At 42.5% G+C, this 20,833-nt stretch overlaps 1 protein-coding gene across 2 annotated transcripts in view; it reads right to left on the reverse strand.

The window, feature by feature from the left end:
- zc3h3 (zinc finger CCCH-type containing 3) overlaps positions 1-20,833 on the reverse strand; it is a 60,620-nt gene that overhangs the window by 26,237 nt on the left and 13,550 nt on the right. For both annotated transcript variants that reach the window (XM_035524475.1, XM_035524474.1), the window contains exon 4: positions 3,950-4,070. In XM_035524475.1, the coding sequence (XP_035380368.1) occupies positions 3,950-4,070 (121 nt within the window). The remainder of the gene's footprint in view (positions 1-3,949; positions 4,071-20,833) is intronic.

The following is a 20,833-nucleotide window of genomic DNA, read 5'->3' on the forward strand; positions in this document are numbered from 1 at the left end:
TCTCCGCCTGCCCTTGGTGCCTCTCCCTTCTCTCAGGATAGGCGGATGAGAGGGGTAGGGAGGTGATGAAGAGGAGAAGTGGAGAAGATAGGGGAGCAGTATGGGGTTTATTACTGACTCTCTCCCACATCCTGTACTGATCAATACTGGAGCACTAAACCTGATGAGGACCACGCCAGCCACTCCACCCACACTCTACGCGTGCGCGCGCGCGCGCGTATGCACGTGTAAAAGAAATTGCTGGAATAAGTGACTATATCATTATGCTCGCAACTTTCCCTGAACGCAGCATTACATTCTTGTGTGTAAACAGAAAATGTGGAAAGAAAAGGATCCAACCTACTGTCCAATGGGTGCATAAAATAATGAAGAAATTAATTCTCTCTGTTCATAATAGATATGAAAACACTGCTTTTGGCCCAAGAAGTGACCTATGAAATGCTGCCAAGAAGGAGAATGAGTTACAAATCCACTAATGCAAAGAGAATCAAATATGGATTGTCAATGGTGAGACATGAGCAACACAAAGGAAAGGGATGGAGAGAGAGGGAGAGAGAAAGAGAAAGAGAGAAATGGTAAGCATCTCTGAGGAGAGGGTGTGTGTGTGTGTGTGTGTACGCGCGCATGCGTGTGTCTGCACGCATGAGCGTGTGCACACTTGCGTAATTTATGCCTGCGCGTCCATGCTTTACGGCTTTCTTAATTCAACTCCTGCTACTATTAATGTAGTTAATGTTGAGATTATATCTATTTTCTGGTGGTGGCTGGGGATTTATGAGCGCCATTCCTCCCCCACGCAGGCAGCCCAAACACTCAATCACCCAGCGCAGCCCAGCATTCACTGCTGACTGCACACACCCACTCCCCCAGCCCCCAACTGGGCCACTGTACTGGGGGCCAGGGACCACAGAAAGGCTGCAGCCCTGTGTGGTGGGGGCTAATGGAGGATGCACTGGAAACGGCTGGACTACTTACTTGAGGTAAAGTACCTGTCTGAGTCAATTACTGTTTAAACCACAAGGGAATTTGAGATCCAGAAATTAAGGACCACACTGTTCTATTATTGTGAGTGTACACAGTAAATCCTCACTCCTGAATTATCACCTGTGGGGTTGAATTAAGCCTCGTGTAGCCCTCATTTGTATCTAGCTAGATGTTATAAAAGACCACGGTAGGATATTGCTGTGTAGCTGGACTTGTGTGTGCCTGTGTAATTAAAGAGCTGAATTGTCGGCCAGACTCTACCTTTAAACAGGGAGATGCCTGCCTTTCTCTTCTTCCTCTCTCACTAATTTCCCTCTCTTGTAATATTTCATGCAACGTCACAGAGGTTCAAATTGAAAATCTCCTGATGAATCAATATTTATTGCAGGCAGCTAAATGAATAGTGATAAGTCACCAGAGTTCAATGCTTGATCCAGAGACAAGCAGTGTCTCACAAAATCTGAATTAAACAAATGAGACGCACGCACGCACGCACGCACGCACACACTTTAATCTGAAATGTGTATATATATATATATATATATATATATATATATATATATATATATATATAAATAACATTCTAGGCAAATATACTGCATTTAAAACATGAGTTTGCTTTGTTTAAGCCCATAACTTGTTAAACTGTCAGTCATTTTCCATCATATATAATTGTGCACAGCAAACCCTGCCAATAGCTTTGACATCCAGAAACCCATCCCTCCTCTATGGGTCCTCAGTGTGCTTAAATACCGCTCCAATCATGTGAGCATCCAAGCATTAAAAAAAAATAATAATAATAATAAAAACAAATAAATAAATGAATAAAATCACAATACATCTTTTTGGAAAGGAAAAGATTCACAGTATAAGCATGCATGTCTGTGTATTTTATGTTGCAAATGTTACTTATTAAATGGCTTTACGTACTTTGAATTGGGTACATTAATTTGTGAACAAATTTGTAAACACTTAAACCAATGAACCAAAACGGAAAAAAAAAAAAAAAAAAAAAGGTGTGGTGTGTGTGGTGGGTGCACCATCCTAGGGCTAATGGCTGAAACAACAGCCCCACTGGACTGAACCGAAGCCCAGCCACCCGGTCAGCTGCTGCAGAGTAGGGGTTCAGTGAGCTTGTTCCATTTTCATGCTAAATGACTCCATTTTAATAAGGAATGGGTTGAGCAACACCAGGCCCCTCCTTTAACAGCAGTGCGGGTACTTTAACAGGATCTTAGCTATGTCTTCTAGGGAGTGCAGAGGGTTGTCACTGAAAAAGCACTGGAGGTCTGTAAATTCGTTGTCTTTGGCAATAATAAGAGCATTTCTTTCATAAGCCAAAATATACATCTTCCATTTGAAATTAAAGTAAGAAAAAAAAAAAAAAAAAAAAAGTTAGACAGACACTGAACTGTTGTACCACAGTGTTGGAAGAGGGAAGACACACACACACACACACACACACACACACACACACACACACACACACACACACACACACACACACACACACACACACACACACACACACACAGAGAGAAAGTGATGCAGAGGGGTGCACTAGGAGGATTTACTATGGCTATCATCATTTCTCTATAGATAACACTGGGCATCAAATATTTACACCCCTATGGATGAGTGATTCATTTGCACTATTAAGCAAATGTAATTTTTCCACAGTCACCGATCAGGGTAGGGCTTGCTTTCTGTATACAGGTATACTGGCTAGCACATTGTACAGAACAGTGGCAAACATTTATGTAGCACATCAGTAGTCAGTACATCATAACCATTAGATTAAGAATGCAGCGCGCCATCGCCAGGGTTTACCTTTTAAGTGTGACGCATGTGGCTAAACAACGGGTGTAAACGTTACGCAAAGACTTACACAAAGACTTTTGCCTCGATGCAGGCATACATTTTGGGAAGCTCTGCGAATGGTGCTGACAATTCTAGTGAGAACAGGTGTGACTATTAAAACAGCCTAGAGCTTGTGCAAATGGCAGCCGATATGAAGCTCCCTTCTTTGACAGTCTCAAAACAAAGTCTCCCTACCTTTGACCAGTTTAATACATCCTCAATAATACACTTCTGGTGTCTGCATCTCCGTCCAGTTTCACGAACGGTGAGCTTGACAGAGCTGAACATTTCCATTCATATCATCAACAAAACTCTGAAACCTTTCCCCAAATATTTAGCCATACTGCTATGTGAAATATGACATCTTGTGATCCTTGGAAGCCAACATGGCAAAATCATCTCATGCTTAATGGGACTTTAAACGATCTCCAAAGGATGCAGGGTCCCAAAAAGATCACAAAAACCAGGCTAACAAAACACCAGTGTCCCATTTCTGTTTACCCCAATCCCCTTTCTTCCCAGCTACCCCTCCAATCCTTAATTACCCAAAGCCTTCCACAGATTACACTGGTGGTGACAGAAACCCATCTATAGCACACAACAGCCATTAAAAGCCATCATTTAAAATAAGCATTTCAGTGCCTACCCATGTATTCCCATGTGGCCATAGACTATATTATGGCAAGATGTTTATGGTCTGAGTAATAGATTACAGTGATGAGCAGCACCTTCCCCCTGTCATAACATTACTGGTGATGAGGTGTTTATATCTGGTAGTGTTATTAAGGCCAGCTGGTTAGTTAGTGTTTTATTATGGTGCTTCAGAGGGACTGTTAAAAATGCAGTATGTCAACAGAGAGGCTTTAATCAGGCCTTTAATTGGTTGTGGCGGGCTAAGATTGGGCATGAGCTGGAGTGGACACACAGGAGCGGACTAATGCACTGGTGCCACTAAACCCCACAACTAAGGTTGTCTCCCTGGAGAGGAAAGGAAGTGTTAAACCCATTAAATATGTTATACAAAAAAAATAAATAAATAAGTAAATAAATTAAAAAACAGACACCTATAGTGGTTTGAGTGTGTATGTGTGTGTGTGTTTCCTACCTGGCTGACTGGATTCTTTTGAGCCTGTAAGTTAGGGCAGGGTTGTGGTGCTGGATGTGTGTTCTGCGTGTGTCAATCTTGTAGCGTGTCTTGATGACTCTCAGATATGTAGGACTCCGTACTGACAGGAGGGGGGAAAAAAAGAAGAGGATATTCTTCACCGTCACTGTAGACCACTGGTCAAAGGTCACTGGTTCCTATGAATTCCAAAATCCCAGCTTCACTGGATTGGCTGTATTTGCAAAGTTGGAAGTTTTTCTGTTAAAGTGTTAGTGCTACATTGTTCAGGATCTGCAGAATATCAAACGTCAATACATATTAGCAAACACATTCACATTTGGCAATAAAAATCATGTGATGTGTCTCTCGTGCCCTCAAACATTTTCTTTATTAAGACCCCCTACCGTTTCCGAGATGGAACGAAAGGAGTGTACCAAAATGTTCCAACCATTTCAGCCGTAATGGGCACCGGTGTCCGTCAGCCAGTGCCTGTAATGCTGGAAACTCCGGCACCCAGTACCCGTGCGCGCTTGCACACAGAGAGCAGGCTCGCACGTCTCCACTGACAAACTCGCCTTCACTGGCAGGTGCACTCCTTAATAAGCTGCACATGTAAAAATGAAGGAATAACAAAGGCTGAATTTTTATCAGCCTAATAAATCATATCCTCCGTCTCCACCCCCCCCACCTTTCCCAGTCTCCAGCTCCACCTTTCTCTTCTCTTCAGGTCTCGTTCGTTATATCATTTCGCAAATCCATCAGCGCAGAGACGGAGGGAGAGAGCAGAGGGAGAGAATAAGTGTGGGTTTTATTTATTTCTTCACTTCTTCATTTATCCATCATGCCGCTTTATGAGTGGCTGGGCGGGGGTGACGCGCGTGCATGCAGGCGGAGTAAAAGATGGACTCTGCACGGCAGCCCGTGCTCGCTGCCTCTTCACGCCAGCGCTAAAAACCTTCAAGATTTATTCCCACCAGATACCATTTAGCATGCCAGACAAGCCAGCAGGAGAATGGAATTACTTACAGAACTTAAGAAATCTTGAAGAGGCTATTCAACAGCACAGGAGAGAAACCTTAAGTGATATTTAGGTAATAGCCAGTCCATAAGCGAGGTCCGCCATCGCAGATTTGAGCGGGTCAGGTTGGGCACAGCCATGAAATAACCCCCATCCTTCATCACGACAAAATATTTTGAAGAAATATTATCACTTTCTCTCCTGCTCTTGTACGCACACACATATGCACATACGTGCAGGCACAGATAGGTGGTGTTAGAACTTAAACAGCCATTACGGCTGCTGAACTGTTGACCACTGACTACAGTCAAAAGGGGTCGAAACTGCTTCAGGACCAAGAACAACTACTCCTGTGCAGTAACTGCTCTGCAAAACAAGAATATTCAATGTCCTTAGTCAACTAACTAGCCTAGATGAGCTTTTGCTCATAACCCTGGATGACTCCATGCCTGAGAGAAACTGTGATCCTGCAGCTCTAGGAGGAAAAAGAAGGAAACTAACAACTTCAGCAATGCATCCAGACTGGCCATTAAATGTCGTATGAGTAAAGCTTCTTACCGCTTATTAATCCATTAAGGCATTAAACATGCTAACCGAAGGGGCAGGAGATTGAACTTGCATTAGTGCTATGCTAGTTTTTTTTTTAAGCCAGTGACCAGCACTGCAGCCATGGTCTCTGTCAATATGGAGCTCGACATGTTTCAAAAGTTATAACAGGTGATTTGACTGACAAAAGATACTCTCACATAGCACAATAAGTAACCTGAAATTTCTTCTTGTCTGAAATTGGATTCGGTTCCTCTGTACTGTACACATCTTGCAGTAGTCAAGATGATGATGGACATCATTCCCCCTTTTTTCTATCTACATGCCAACACATGATCTTCCAACATAACTACAATCCCATAACACAACAGAAAGCAACAGTAATCTCTGGCTCAAGAGACAGCACTATGTGTTATCATCTCTTCTCATAGCCCTGTAACTAAAGTCTCACACACACACACCTCCTTTCTCCCACCTTCCACACGGGGTGCTGCTCTCAATTTGTCACCAGAACATACTTTGGGATCAGTACGAGAATTCATCTTCCACAAATATTTACCAATGATCAAATCTCAGCAGTATGTGTGTGTGCGTGTGTGTGTGTGTTGCACGTTGGCAACCTTATGAGTGTTTGTGTGTGGAACAGAGCAGTTGATTTATTGTTCTAAGCTGGGCAGCATACAACTGGACTTGCGAGCCAAAGGCAAGTGTGTGTGTGTGTGTGTGTGTGTGTGTCTGCGTGCGCGAGAGAGATACGCGCATCTAGAAGATTGTATGTACTGTATACATGTAGGTGTGAGGTCGTAGGATTACTCTACTGGCTCGAAGCCGGCACCCCCCACCCCACACCCATATGTACTGCGGTGGAAGCTATTTGGGCATCCTTGTGGATGACAGATTTGGCTTGTCAAAAGGTATGCGCTTTACCCACCCAACCCCTTACCGAGTTCCTCTCTGCACTCTTCCGCCTAACCTACTGTTTAACGCCACTGCTGCAGAGCGCAGCTACGCTGTTGAGCAGGGAGTGACAAAACTAAGGCAGTGGTCCCTGTCACAGCCTTTTTTATTTATGCGTGTGCTTGCTAGTGTGTGAGTGTGTGTGTGTGTGTGTCAGTCAGGGATCTGTCACCGGCCTATTAAGGAGAAGATTGAGACCCCACTTGGTGCAGACTCACTCAACCAACACAACCTGCTGGGCTTTACAATCAGGCCTTGGGACTCATCCATCGCCTGCTGACATCCAGGTCTGCGCCCGCACAGAAACACACTGCCGATTATTTACTCAGCTCGCTCCAGCTCCAGCCAGTGTGCCGCGCACACCTACCTTTAGCTATCTCTCTCTGTCACGCACATGTGCTCATTTTTCTGACAAGTTCCCATGTTATTTTTCTGGCTGATCTCAGGCTGTAAAGTCCCTGTGGTACTGCTCCAGAGGAAGCCCAAATCTGTTCTGGAAGTTAAAAAAAAGTATGTGTATATATGTGTGTGTGTGTGTGTGTGTGTGTGTGTGTATAAATAAATAATATATAAATAACCTGCTGGGCTTTACTCTCCCTCTCTCTCTCTCTCTCACACACACACACACACACACACACACACACACACACACACACACACACACACACACACACACACACACACACACACACCCTCCCTCTTCTCAACACAACTGTGGCATTTGCATAGAAGGTTTATGGAAGAGGGTGTTGCAGTGGACAAGCTCAGCAGTGTTTCTGAAGTTCTTACACATGTCCGTGATCCTGCTGGGTTGACAGTGCTCTGCCACCCACAAATATCAAGCCAGCAGCTGTCCAATGGTTAGAAACTAATGAAGAACTGCAAGACAGACAACACACATAGTACAGGGAAACAGTCTCTAACTGTACACCTACAAAGCAATTCTGGGCTTCTAATAGTGTGTGTGTGTGGTGTGGGGGCGGTACGCCATCCAAGTAATATTCTTTCAGCAGTGGTCTTGTGGTAGGAAACTGATCAGTCATGAACTGGGTAAAAGGCAAACTGTAGATGACAAATTCTATGGAAGCAGATAGGCTCCAGTCTGTAATTGTACATGTATAAACCGTATTTACAAGCTACTTAATGCATTTAATAAAGTGGCCAATGAGTGTAGGTGCAAAGTATGTGGTTTTTTTGTTTGTTTTTTAAAAAATAAATAAATAAAACCTCACAAAACAGCAGGAGGTTGATTGTTTTACTTTTTTACTTCTGGAATGAACGAACGAACACACACACTTTCTTTTGTCTCTGCCCAGTCAACAGGGATAAACTCATTTAAGCACATTCTGGCATTTCACTCCTTCCAGAATGTTCTCTAGCTTCCATGTCTGCTTTCATAGTACAGCAATGACACCCTGCAGGAGGGGTACCCACTTAGGGATCATCAAGGCATGTTATCTCCCATTCCCTGATCCCGTATCCAAATCTGACAACTAATTCCAGCTAACTGCACTCTTATTCTTTAGCCTGGCATCTCCATCACATCATTAATCTTATTATTGACAGCGAGAACCACCCCCCCACCTCACTCTAGCTACATTCCCCCTGGGGCTCATGTTCCGATACCCACCGGGGCAGTAGCGCTACGATTAAGCATTCCCCTGCTAAACCAGCAGTACATTATAACATTACCCATGTGGGGCTGAACCTTACAATGCAAATGTGCACAGAGCATGCAAAATCCCCACTTAGACTTTCCCAACAACCCTTCCAAAGCTGATAAAAACCAAGTTCAGTTTGTGTTGGCACAAAATTTTCACAGCCACCCCCCGCTCCAATCCCATCTTCAGGCTGAATGCCAAAAGTGATTTGATTCATATTCTAAAAGTGTTTCCCAGGCCTGTGTCTTGGGGCAGCTGTTTGACCAGCATTCTCGACACCAAATGCTGTTGCACAGTGATCACATCAGCATGCCGAGGTGTACCATAACCGCATCAGGCATTCACAGCCAAGATGAGCAGGAGGCACTGCTCCATCAAAACAGTATAAATTACACTAATTGCATGAAAAAATGATGCAGGCACCAATGCCATTCTATAAAGTTACAGTGTGATTTAGACAGCCCTCCATTCTCAAAGTACTGGACAGAAAAAAAAGACAAATAAATCTAGGATTCAGACCCAAGGATCATATGGTGTTTTTAGGCATGAAGTTTAGCACTGGAGTTCACTGGAAAAAGAACAAAAATATCATGAATGAAATGATCCATTTCAGAACACGGTGGATGAGATAAAAACAATTATTGCAACACTATCTTGATAATTCACAGTCGCCTGTGTTCTTCGGGAATAAGCAAAACGCCAGGAGATGCACTGCAGAAGCGTCGGAAAACTACCCAGCATGCCCCTGAGGCCTGAAATGGCGTGACCTTGAGCGGTTCGTGCGAGCTGCTCATGGAGGAGTGCCCCAAGAGGCTGCTAGGGCTCCCCGCCGCTGACAGACAGACGGCCGCAGCGCTGACGGATGGCGGGAGGGGTCTAATGAGCGAGAGATGAGAGACAGCAGAGAGCACCGCACCGCTTGTCCACTGCCCGATGGCATGCTCTGTGATGTCAGACAACTCTGCCTTGGCCTTGTCAGCCATCTGCATGGTGCAATAATTATGGCAACAAACACCAAACCAGCGCATGCCGAACTGCTACACTCGACACGGTTAAGAACGTCCTTAAGAGCAATTCCAACCATCCCTATGGGCTTTCCTACAGCATGAGCCAAATTGCCTACACAAAATTCCCTCTGGCACCTGCAAGTGGTTACAGAGACAATACTCTGTACCATCTACTCATTATGAATATCTTTATTATTTTTACTTGCACAAAAAAAAAAAAAAAAAAACAAAAAAAAAAAAAAAAAGGTTGGGTTTTTTAAGTCTTATAGTCATCATTTAAAAAGTCTTCTGCAGATCCTTAAGGTTATAACTTGGAAAGTCATATTAGACTCATCTGAATATCGGCTTGGTTGTGATCAAGATCTCATTAGGCTTCATATTACAGGGCTTGACAATAATGATTATGATTAAAGATGCAGAGCTCTGTAATCTAGGAAGGCTTCGGAGCAGAGCTGCTGCTTCTCAAGATTGAGAGGAGCCAACTGAGTTAGTTTGGGTCAGCTCCCAAAACGGCTGTTTCAGGCATGTTCTACTGCAAGATGCCCCAGTGGCAGACACAGGAGGTGGGAGTATCTATCACAGCTGGCCTGGGAGTGTCTGGAGCAGGAACTGAAAAGCCTATCATCTCAGCCTGCTACCATCATGACCCAAACCAGAAAAAGTGGAAAGATGATGTGTGTGCCCACCCCCCAAAAAAGAAAAACTTGCTGATCATTTCTGAGCACTGCTGATCATCTAAGCATGTCAAAAGATGAAGAAAGGCACCATGAGGTGGCAGCCAGTTCATCGAGTGTCCAGGGTGGAGCATGGAAGGTCTGCCATGGGAGGTCTTCTCCTCCCAGGTCTGCCATACACATGCAGACATGCCGCTGTCTGTCAGAGTGACGGCAGCAGGAAGTGAAGAAGCTGAGATCAGAGACGACACTGCCGCCTTCATTCACCACTGTATTTACCTTCCAGTGATGGCTTTCCAAGCATGAATAAAAGATGAAGAGGAAGGCAGTTTCCTTCCCCTTCAGCCATGCCCTCAGAAGGCAATGTGTGGAGTGCTGACGAGGACACACTCACTGTAGGCATGCATGCTGCAGAGGATGATTGTTTATGATGCCTGCGCAACGCGATGGCCTGGACCAGGAGAGCAGGAAGACGTCTCTGTTCCAAGAACAGCTTGGAACATTTAGAACAGTTATGATGCTTTTCAGGATTCTGCAATTGTAGTATTCAGCACAAAATGAATCAATTTCCACTAAGTTCATCAAGATAATTTCTGCTCAAATATGACAGTAAATGGTGCAACATTAAAATAAATCCATCCCACACCCGCCATCTGAGTATACTCATTAAAGTCATGGGATGCCATCTTAGTCATTTCTCCCATCATTCAACCATCAGTTATCCAAAATATTAGAACATTTTCTGAGGTGAAAATGTCAACCTGTAATCAGTATGGAAGGTGACGCAAATGCAACAAATCTGTCCGAGCACTTTGAACGTTGCTGTTGAAGCATATTCTTTTAGTTTATATACATTTCTGAAATAAACGATTACCATGAACCCAAACTCACTTTACTTGCCCTTTAATAGGTTAACCCAGTCTGCAGGTGTGCTTTATAGATGCACAGACTGGAGCCCATGTGTTGTAATGCACAGTTTATAAATCTTTGTCTATTCCTTTCAATATACATCCTTTTCTGAGCACTGACAAGACCATGGATGGCTGAATATTATTTGGGTTGGAAGGACATTTTTAATGGTTACAAGTACATCAGTTTTCATACATATCAGTGTCACTGTGGGGTTCAGATTGATCTGCCACACAGAAATACCCAGTCAACAAAAAACCTGTGATCAGAAATGACCAACAGCTTTGTGGGGTTCATGAGTGTAGGATGGCAATGCAAATAGTCTTATTAAATACACAGTGTTTGCTAGAAAGACTCATTTAGTACAAAAATATGTTTACAAAATATCAGAATAATAGCATCAATCAAGATATTTATGGATAAGTTAATTGCAGCATAAAATACTGACACATTCAGAATCAGCATCTATCTGTGTACTGGAAGCCAGCACAGGGAGAAGGCACAGGGACACAGCCCAGGTAGAGATTTATCAAGGTCATCGTTTGCATGAGAGTTCATCCACTACTTAGTATTTGGTGGCATGTGCATGTGGCAGAGGAACACATGAAGGTTAAGTGCTTTGAGCCCTGCAGTCCAGAACATGACACAGGGGACCACAGCTCTGCTCTCTTCTACTCTCAGCTAAGAGCTGTGAACCATGGAGCACAAAAGTTCCCGTGACGAATGAGGAGAAGCATGTGTGCATGTGTGGATTTGGCAGACAGGAAGACTGCGAGCGCAGACATTGTAGTTGTCATGTGTTGTAATTAAAACAGTGCATACAGAAACACATTACATAAAAGAAGAAAGTAAACGTGTGTGGCAGTGCCCTTAGTGGGCCACTGACGGGGAAGTCTGCACAATGTAAGGTTCTAATTGGTCAAGCTTGCTGGTAAATTGCAATTTGCCCTCCTAACGAGTAACACTGACTATTTATAGCAAACGACTTAGCTTAGCAAGCAACTTAGCTGGCCTGGACTAGTCATTACCAAGCACAGTAGCCAACAGTCATAGTGAATAAGCGATCTTCTCTTTTCCCAGGCAAGATAACTGCAACAGTTGCCGTAGATGTAAATACAGTAAACAGTAGGCCTCGGGTGAATTATTAATAGTAGTAGTGGTAGAATTGGTCATTCATGTGTAGCTCTTTTCTCCGTACCCACGGATGCTTTATAATCAACACACTGTGCAATGCTTTTATATCCCATGCGCAAAAAAAAAAAACAAAAAAAAAAAAAACTTTTCATATAGATTTCTGTGGGCTGAATCCAAATATGATTTCAGAATTTCTCCAACATCCATATAGATATTCTACTTTTATTTCCTTATTATTTATGTATAATGACAAGTGGGGCCAAGGAAAGTGGATCCTCTCTCTGTTGGCAAGCTATTGCTGGATGCTGGAGAGGAATGTACCTGGGGGCAAATTTAGATGAATATCATACACCTGTATGATATAGAAGTAAGTTTGTATACATTTTAAAAAGTAACAGCCTTATTTAGGAATATGTAATATATACTTATTGTAAAGTGTATGCTGTCACGTAAATAGATATATTCTAAAAACAGATTACAGTTTAGTGTAAAAAGTACTAAGAGGTCCACCCATTTTAGCTTGTAGGACAAAAAAAAAAAGTTAAAATTGTTGCCCAGTATTATTAAAGAAGATCCAATGATGTAACATGCTACTTGACTAGTCATTTTACTAGATACTTTTAAAAATATTAATAATTTGAATGACTATGTTTACTTCTACTTGAATAGCATTAACTATTATTTTAAAGTAACAGTCGTTTTACTTGGGTACAGGTTTGGGCTACCCACCATTAGTGTTTACTAAGAGCACTCTCTCACATGCCCTAACACACTCTTCATCTGTCAACCACCTGTCTGCTATAAAGGTCACCTAAGAGTCTACAGCAGGTCAGTCAAAACCATGGGCTAGTGTCGAATTGCACAGGACCATAAATCACCCTATCACACAGTGTGTGTGTGTTTATGCCTATGCCCAAATGGCACTGGTGTTTTACTGTCCATATTCAATCATGTCTAAGAACAATACTAAGCCCATACTAAATAACATGTACTGATCCTGTGCAGCTAAGTCTCTGTGTGCTGGGCAGCCAGACAGAATAACAGAAGCTGCAGAAAACACCTTTTACCCAGCAAGGATTCAATGTTCTAGAAAACTATACAAGAGCTATAGATGTAACAGATCAAATAACAAATACACCGGTTTAAGAATAGCTACCTAGAAAGCAGCATTTTCTAAAACCTCATCTTTCTGTATTAAAACCAACCAGATCATACCCCTTACTGACAGTAGGTAGCAAAACCACGGCAACAGTCCCTGAGCCTTGCTGCTTTTTTGCAGAATGAACTCATATTTGGACTAGGAGAGGTGGGGTGAGTAAATTATGATGGTAGTGAAAGTCAAAATCTGCAGCCTTGGTCGTCCCCTCCTCTCTACAAGTATCATGACTGGGGTGCAGAAAACAGGAACAGCCCTGCAGGGTAGAGGTCCGTCTGCCCTGGGCCCACCACGCATCGGAGTGCGCCTGAGAACGGCCGGGTTTTGGTATGGCCTGCCGTGTCGTGGACAGCGAGCCAATCTACCCAACAGCAAGTGTAAAGACCACTCTAGGCACCCTGGCCTCTGAAGCCAACTGGACCTCTGAAGCCAGAATACAGATCACTGTCCCACTCCCCTTACACTGCTTACCATCTCCTCATGGATCCTGCCCGAGTCCGACTGGACTCAGTGCCAGCAGCTGCTGTAAGCTATAATTGGTCCCTCTGGGCAGGGCTGGCACTAAGGAGAACAGGCATCTGTTCAGAGTGGGCAGGGGAGAGGGCACCTCACCGCTGGAACAGCTGCACTCAATGTCACTGTGCTAACTGCACGGATGTCAAGGCATGACGGGCGAGTGCCCTTCAGCTGTGGCCACTGTGCCTACGCTCAGGCTTGGACAGTCGCCGTTTATTTCAGGAAAGTATTTTCCTGAGCATGTACAAGATCCTTTTTTTAATGATTGTAATGCACTGGCAAAATGAGCACTTGCTACAGTTGAAGTTCAGTACTGAGAATGGTATGGTACTATGAATTTGCAACACAGAGTTAAATAAGTGTAGTATAGCACATGTAACACCAATGAGGAATTTTATAGGTGTTTAGTAGAAGTTTTAATGGCAGGTTAGTAAAAAAAAAAAAAAAAAATTGAATATAATAATATAAAACTGAATATGACATTTGCACCACCTCAGACCAGCAATATCAAGCTAATCGTGGCCAGTGTTAGCCAGTTCTCATCGTCAGAGTCATTTATTAGCATCACTAAAATGGCAATATAAAGGGGACAAAACTTCTTTCAAAGAACGTCACATGTCCAGTTCTCTTAAGCCAACTATGAGCCAGGGTGGTGCCTGGGAAACGCCATTGTTCTCTGTGCCATGCTCCTGGAGTCCTGGCACAGACGGTGCACAATAATTAACATCGTGCACTCTGCTAGTTCCCACTGTTAGGTTATGACCGTGTGAGCTTTCAAGAGCATTTCAAATTTCAAGTGGTACGCACTGTGTCACGCAAGTGACGGTGGCTCTATTGCTCAGGTAACCTGAGAGGCGTCACCTCAGGTTGGTCATTAATATCCACAAACATGTTAAATGGAGAATGCCATGAAAGAGGATCTGGGGCATGACAAGTACCCTTGTGGGTAGGGAGAATATTCAGCCTTAAAATAGTCCAAGCAGCATTTACAACCTCAACATGCAGAGAATAAGGTAGTAATGTGTACCAGTACAAAGCAACCTCTATACACTAGCTGAAACATTATGCTGTAATGTTTACAGAACTGCACGTTATTCCACTGTTATTTAAAGTCGAGATGTTAAATCTACCCTCACCCGGCCCCTGCTTATACACACGAATACAAGCACTTAGATAATTCGACAACACACTTGCTACAACAACTTGAAGTGCTTTAAAAGCAGCTGGGATGGGAGGTTCCCAGAAGTGACGAGCCCCATACAGAAGGACAAGTCTAACTGCTCTGTTAGAAGTCCTTCAGTCAGTTCCTACATATCCCACATGATTCCACCCATGAGGGCCTTATAATTATCCAAGAACTCGACTGAGGGGATTTAGAATTATGGGTTTTTGACTCCACTGTGCATACATAAGACCAGCTCAGATATTTATTCATGTTACTGATTATATTATTTACATCCAAGCATGAATAAAGACCAACTCCTCCAGTAAAGCAAGTGGCATAAATCACCTCTGCACTGCTCGAAAATCAAAGGAATATGGCTTTAAAGTGGATGATTACTTGAAAGTGAAAGATTTTGGTTTTATTTCAATAATGTCAAAAATAGCACACAAGCTTGAATATAACTAAATCTTGATTGTCATTTAGATTCATCTTGTGTCCCTGAATTTTGCTTGTGTGCCAATTCCTCGGCGCATTCCCCACAGCTCCAGACACCCCTTCCCTCTCTGGACGTCTGAAGGAATCATGACAGGATACAAACTAGCTATTTCCTACATAGCGACTCACCAGGGAGAGCAGAAAATGAACTGGCACTGATCAATATGGTCCTCTCTCTTGCTCTTTGTGTGGGCCACTGTGGCGCAGGGGGAGGCACTCACAGTACAAGGCTCGACATACAAAGCAAGATATCCGCACGTGCAGTGGCACAATCTAACTAGCAATCATGCACATGTCGCCGTTTCCATTCTTCATCCATGTTATCTACAGGCCAAAATAACACACAGTCATATATACTCATGCTGATTTAATCAAATTAGCAGAAATTTAAAAGCAAGAAACTGTAGAGAGAGATGGAAAACACAGAGTGATCCCCCCCCCTCCCCCCATTTGGCATACCTGACACTCAGCTGTGCGCGTCTTTAGCAGCGTGGGCCTGAGTGTTTTAGTGAAGGCTGAGCCAAACTGTTGACACATTCTTTAGGACCGTGCGAGAGCATATCTTGGCACACCAGTGTCCAAGTGACGGAAGGAAGAGGGCAACTGGCAGGTGAAAACCCTGGCACGTAAGGCAGGTGTGCCAAAGACGCCCGCACAAACCAGCCCACGGGGCCGTCTGGTCTGAGAGCCCTGGAGAGGGAGGGCAAGAGACACAGAGGGATACTGCTGCTGACCTCTGAACCAACCCTGCAACATTCCTGTGCTTACAATTCAACATAAAAGTCAGCTTTGTGCACCCTCAAAGGTCGCGGGAACCCGAGCCTGGATATGAAACAAACATTTCTTTATTCATAAATATGGACTCCAGAGTATTTATCCGTTCGTGTGATATATGGTGCTACCACATGCTGTCCTCATTGGTATATGACAATTCATAATAGAACATTGCTCAGGAAAAAAAAAAAAAAACCAAAAAAAAAAAAACACCTGAACCTGTTTGTTTGTAAATTTCCCGGTAAGAAGTCGATGTGAAATGACTGATCTTTTCTCTTGCAATGAACAAAGCCCCCCCCCACACACGCGCGCGTGCCCTTAGCTAACTGACAAATTTATTCATAATTTTTGGACTGTTTGGAGTGAGCATGATGGCAAACTTTGCAATTGCAGGAGAAGGAGTACACGAATAGGAAGGTGACTTGCTATCTCGGAACGCCAAGAACTTTTGCCAGAAGAAATGCAAATTTAGGAGTTAGAGGCAGGAACTATAAAAAGAAAGACTGAGGAGAGCTACAATTTTGCTGCTCAACTCAGTGCAAGCATGCAGCTCCTGTCTCAGTGAAAGTTACAAATGTGTTAGATTTAAATGCAACTGGCATTTTTCAGAGTACCACTGGTCTCACAACTGAGGATAGTGATCATGGGTGTTAGCATAGCCAAAAACTGTATTTAAGTAAACGAATTGTTACTTTAGAACAATATTTACTCAAGCAGTAGTAAACATACTCATTTAAATTATTACCCAAGTAAAATTAAGAAAGTAACTAGTAAAATGACTTACTTTATTGCATTTCAACACTGGGCAAATAAAAAATTTACTAGACTATTTCTAATCAGGGCCTGTATTTCTATAAGGGCCTTTTGACACAGCAATTTAATTTTACAATAAATATATATTACTTGGTCATAAATAAGGCTGTTATTGCACTTAAAATCCATACAAACCTATTTCTAAAATATGCAGGTGTATGAAATTCACCTATATCTGGCCCTAGGAACATCCCTCTTCAATGCCCAGCAATAGTCTGCCACAGAGGGGCTCCACTTTCTGGACCTCTCACACACCAACACTCATATGCAGATGTAGAGATATTGTAGTTTTATTCAAAACTGTATGAAAAACACAAGGTTTCAGAGAAATCTTCATCGGCTATGCTATATTATATATATATATATATATATATATATATATATATATATATATATAAATAATGACCATCACTGAGACCAACCATCTGAACATGAAGCCAATACCACAGCAACAGTGATTGCATTCAAGATGGCAGTGACTACGGCAGCAACGGTGAGTTGCTGGTTGGTTTTTGTTTGTTAATGTCGCCCATGGTACTTCAAACTAGTCAGTATATTTGCATGTGGATCGATCGTTTCGGACCCCTTTACCATCGTTATTACTTTCCAATCGGCGATCTCTGGGAAACAAAATGGAAGAACTACTTCTGTTTAACCAAATCAACAAGGACCTTTTTTAACTGCATTTGGCCCCTGCTTTACAGAGACCCGGCTTTCTGGGATGATCCCAGACGGCGTGCTACACCTCCCGGGCTTCCAGCTGCAAAGAGTGGACCAAGACTTGGAGTTTCCTTCACCTCATCCCAGCATACAGGCAAATACTCTAGACCAACAAACATGTCATGCTTTGAGGCCTGAGCCCGCTAAATCGCCACCAAGAACGGCTATGGATACCAGCTACCAAATGGAGGAACCATCAGCCACCTCCTCTACATGAATGACATCAAGTTGTAGGACAGAAGAAGGATCCAGTAACCATCACCCTAGCAAACATCCAAGAAAGTTCAAGTATGACGAGCTGCAGAGCTCCATGCCCTGACAAGGTTCACGCAGAGCAACATCAGAATGTCTGTTGGACTGGACAAGTGTGGTAGATGGCTATAAGGAGAGAGAAGGTAGCTAGAACTGAGGGGATCGCACTACCAGAAGATACCATGACAGATTTTGAGGGCAGCTACAAGTAACTTGGAATCCCACGTGCACATAGGATTCATGATGAGGCCACCTGGAATACAGCTATAGCCAAATACCTGCGAGGAATGGGACAAGTACTGAATTGGGAGAACAGTATCAGGCCTATCAACACGTATGGTCTACCAGTCATCAGATACTCCACTGGCATGATCAGATGGCCAAAAGAGGAGGTAGAAGGCACCAACATCTATCAAGACAAGGAAGCGCCTCACAAAGCATGAAGGGTTTCACCCCAAATCCAGGAAGAAACAAACAAGATTCACAGGTACACCAGAAAGATGGCCCCAAGTGATGATGTGCTCTGTGAATACCTCAGACAGCAGAAACCCGAGGAGGATGGGAATGAGGAGGAGCAGAATCACCCTCTCCCCCCCTAAAATACAGGATAGTAAGTTGTACATTTACGATTCATATTTACAATTCACAATCGGGGCTGCCCCAACATGACTGGGAGTAGACTGGAGGATTAAAGATTGGATGATGGATCGCAAAATGTCTCATAAAAACAGGATAATCTTAAACAATGATCTTCCCTAATTATCATGTGGTGTAGGATACGTAGGATAAGATTATCCTGTTTTTAGGATAAATTTTTTTTTATAAGAAAAAGCAAATCACCCTCAAATTTGGCTCAATGATCCTCTAGTGTGGGCATTACGCAGCACAAACACCAAATCAGTAGGCCCAAAACAATTATTTTCAAATTAACTGTAATTTTAAAAAATTACCATAATAAAACATCTTGTGGCTAACTTCAAATGATGCACCATCTCCTCATATAAGACACTTTAAATTAATTTAACACCAGATAAATAATGTCTGAAGGTATCGGGTGTGTTTATGACAACATTGTTTTAAGGCTGATTTGCTTATTGTGCTTACATTTTTGGCAAAGGCAAATTGACAAGGTAAAATAAGGCCCTATTTTTTTTCTAAATTGGACTCCTAAAAATGCAAAAATAAATGTTATTTAACCTGCAAAGGGTTTTGTTGGGTTTAGAATTCCAACAGCAAAATGTGGAACAAATTAGTTGACTCACTATGCCATGTGTTGTAGCTAACTACGTGAGGTAATTGATACTGACTAGTTACCATGCATACAAGTGTAACAGGCTTCACAGTGGATTTTGTGACCACTTTGTGATTAGCAAAATTTGTGAGAACATTCTCAAGCTCCCCTCCCCACCAAGGTAGCTAGTTATATACACATTTTACTTACACATTTACTAGATATGCTTCTCAGCTAATTAAATGCACCTGTAGGTGAAAAATGTCAATATATTAAAAAGTAGCAGATGTTAAAGATAACAGCTGGAACATGTTTTGTTTTTAAAGAATGTTTCAGCATGGAGTGTTCACTGCTGGATACCATGATTTAGCTAGTTCAGCTGCTGCATTTGTTGTGTGTAGCTAGCTAGCCACTGTTTATTTATCAGAATATCCATGTCGTCAGATTACAACACTTTACTTTCATATTAATAATGCACCAATTTTAAGTTCAGATATGTGAGTCTTAAAGAAAAATGACAATTGCTTTTCCAAAAAAAACTTTGTGCACTGTAGCAGAAGGCTCCACTTTCATTCCACATGGGACATCTTTCCTATTTGATGTTCGTTGTGTTAGTATACATCATGTTATCCAGTTGGCTAAGCAAAGCAATGACACTCAGAATTCCTTTTTAGATATCTCAGTAACCTTCCCACACTTGACAGTTCAGGTCATGGTGACAAAATTTGAATTTAACAAAACAATGTAGTTTGAATTAAAATTTAAAAATATAATGGGAGGAACACAGACCTACTCAAGTAAGTATAAAGTACCTTCTCTTAAAACAAGTCTTAAAAATACAATTTATTCAAAAAGTTGCCCAAGTAAATATAAATGAGTAAACGTAGCACACTACCCACCTCTGTTAGTCAGTCATCTGTCACTTGGTGTGTGTGATTAATATGTATGCCTTATCTGTCAAATTTGATTGGTTTTCACCTAGTAGTGATAGTGGTAAGTTGGCACCAATGCACCATTGGTATCGGCATGGTGACTTTATGAATAGAAATTAAATACTACTATGTCGTAAAGATTTAACAAATCTAGCCCTATGTCAGCAACCATTCAAGCAGGCAGAGTTGCCTCAGAAAGAAAACAAATACAAAAAAAACAAAAACAAGGATAACTTTTAGTTCTAGGCAATTCCTCAACTTAATGGTAATGTTAAAAGGGAAATGCATTGAATCAGTACTGAGTCTGTATTTTTGTTGTTGCAACAGTGTAGTTACCCCAACTCCATTCAGGACTGGTCACCACAAGACCATTCAGGACTGGTCACCACAGTCAGGAACTTGTAAAAGCAAGACGACATTTGTGGAAATGGGCTTCAGAGCAAGTTAATGGGAATTCAGCTAGTGACACCATAAGACATTTTATAAGGTGAGCTACGAAGTTGAAATATAAACCATCACTGAGATTTTTTTTTTAAATCAGGATTGTGTCACCATTTGTGTGGTCAAAACAGAAGCTTCAGCAAAAGCACTTTAATATGAGCACTTTAATCGGTTTCCAGCTATTGCCAGAATGGAGTCTGAGGGGGCTGGAAAGAAATGAGCTGTTATTTTGGCAAGATTCACTGACCTAGTCTGAGACAGAGTGAGAGAGAGAGTGAGAGAGAGAGAGAGAGAGAGAGAGAGAGAGAGAAGAAAGAAAGAATGAATATGTTCATGTAGGCTTAAGTAATGCAGGTACAGAAATAGAATTGGGAACCACGCCTGGCAGTGTGGTCCAATAAAGAGGAGAAAGGTTCAGATCTGGAAATCCAATGAACAGAGCAACCAAAAGACCTCTCTGTACTCAGAAGTGGAAGCACACAC

Source organism: Electrophorus electricus, chromosome 3 (genome assembly GCF_013358815.1).
Source record: "Electrophorus electricus isolate fEleEle1 chromosome 3, fEleEle1.pri, whole genome shotgun sequence".
NCBI classification, from domain to species: Eukaryota; Metazoa; Chordata; class Actinopteri; order Gymnotiformes; family Gymnotidae; genus Electrophorus; species Electrophorus electricus.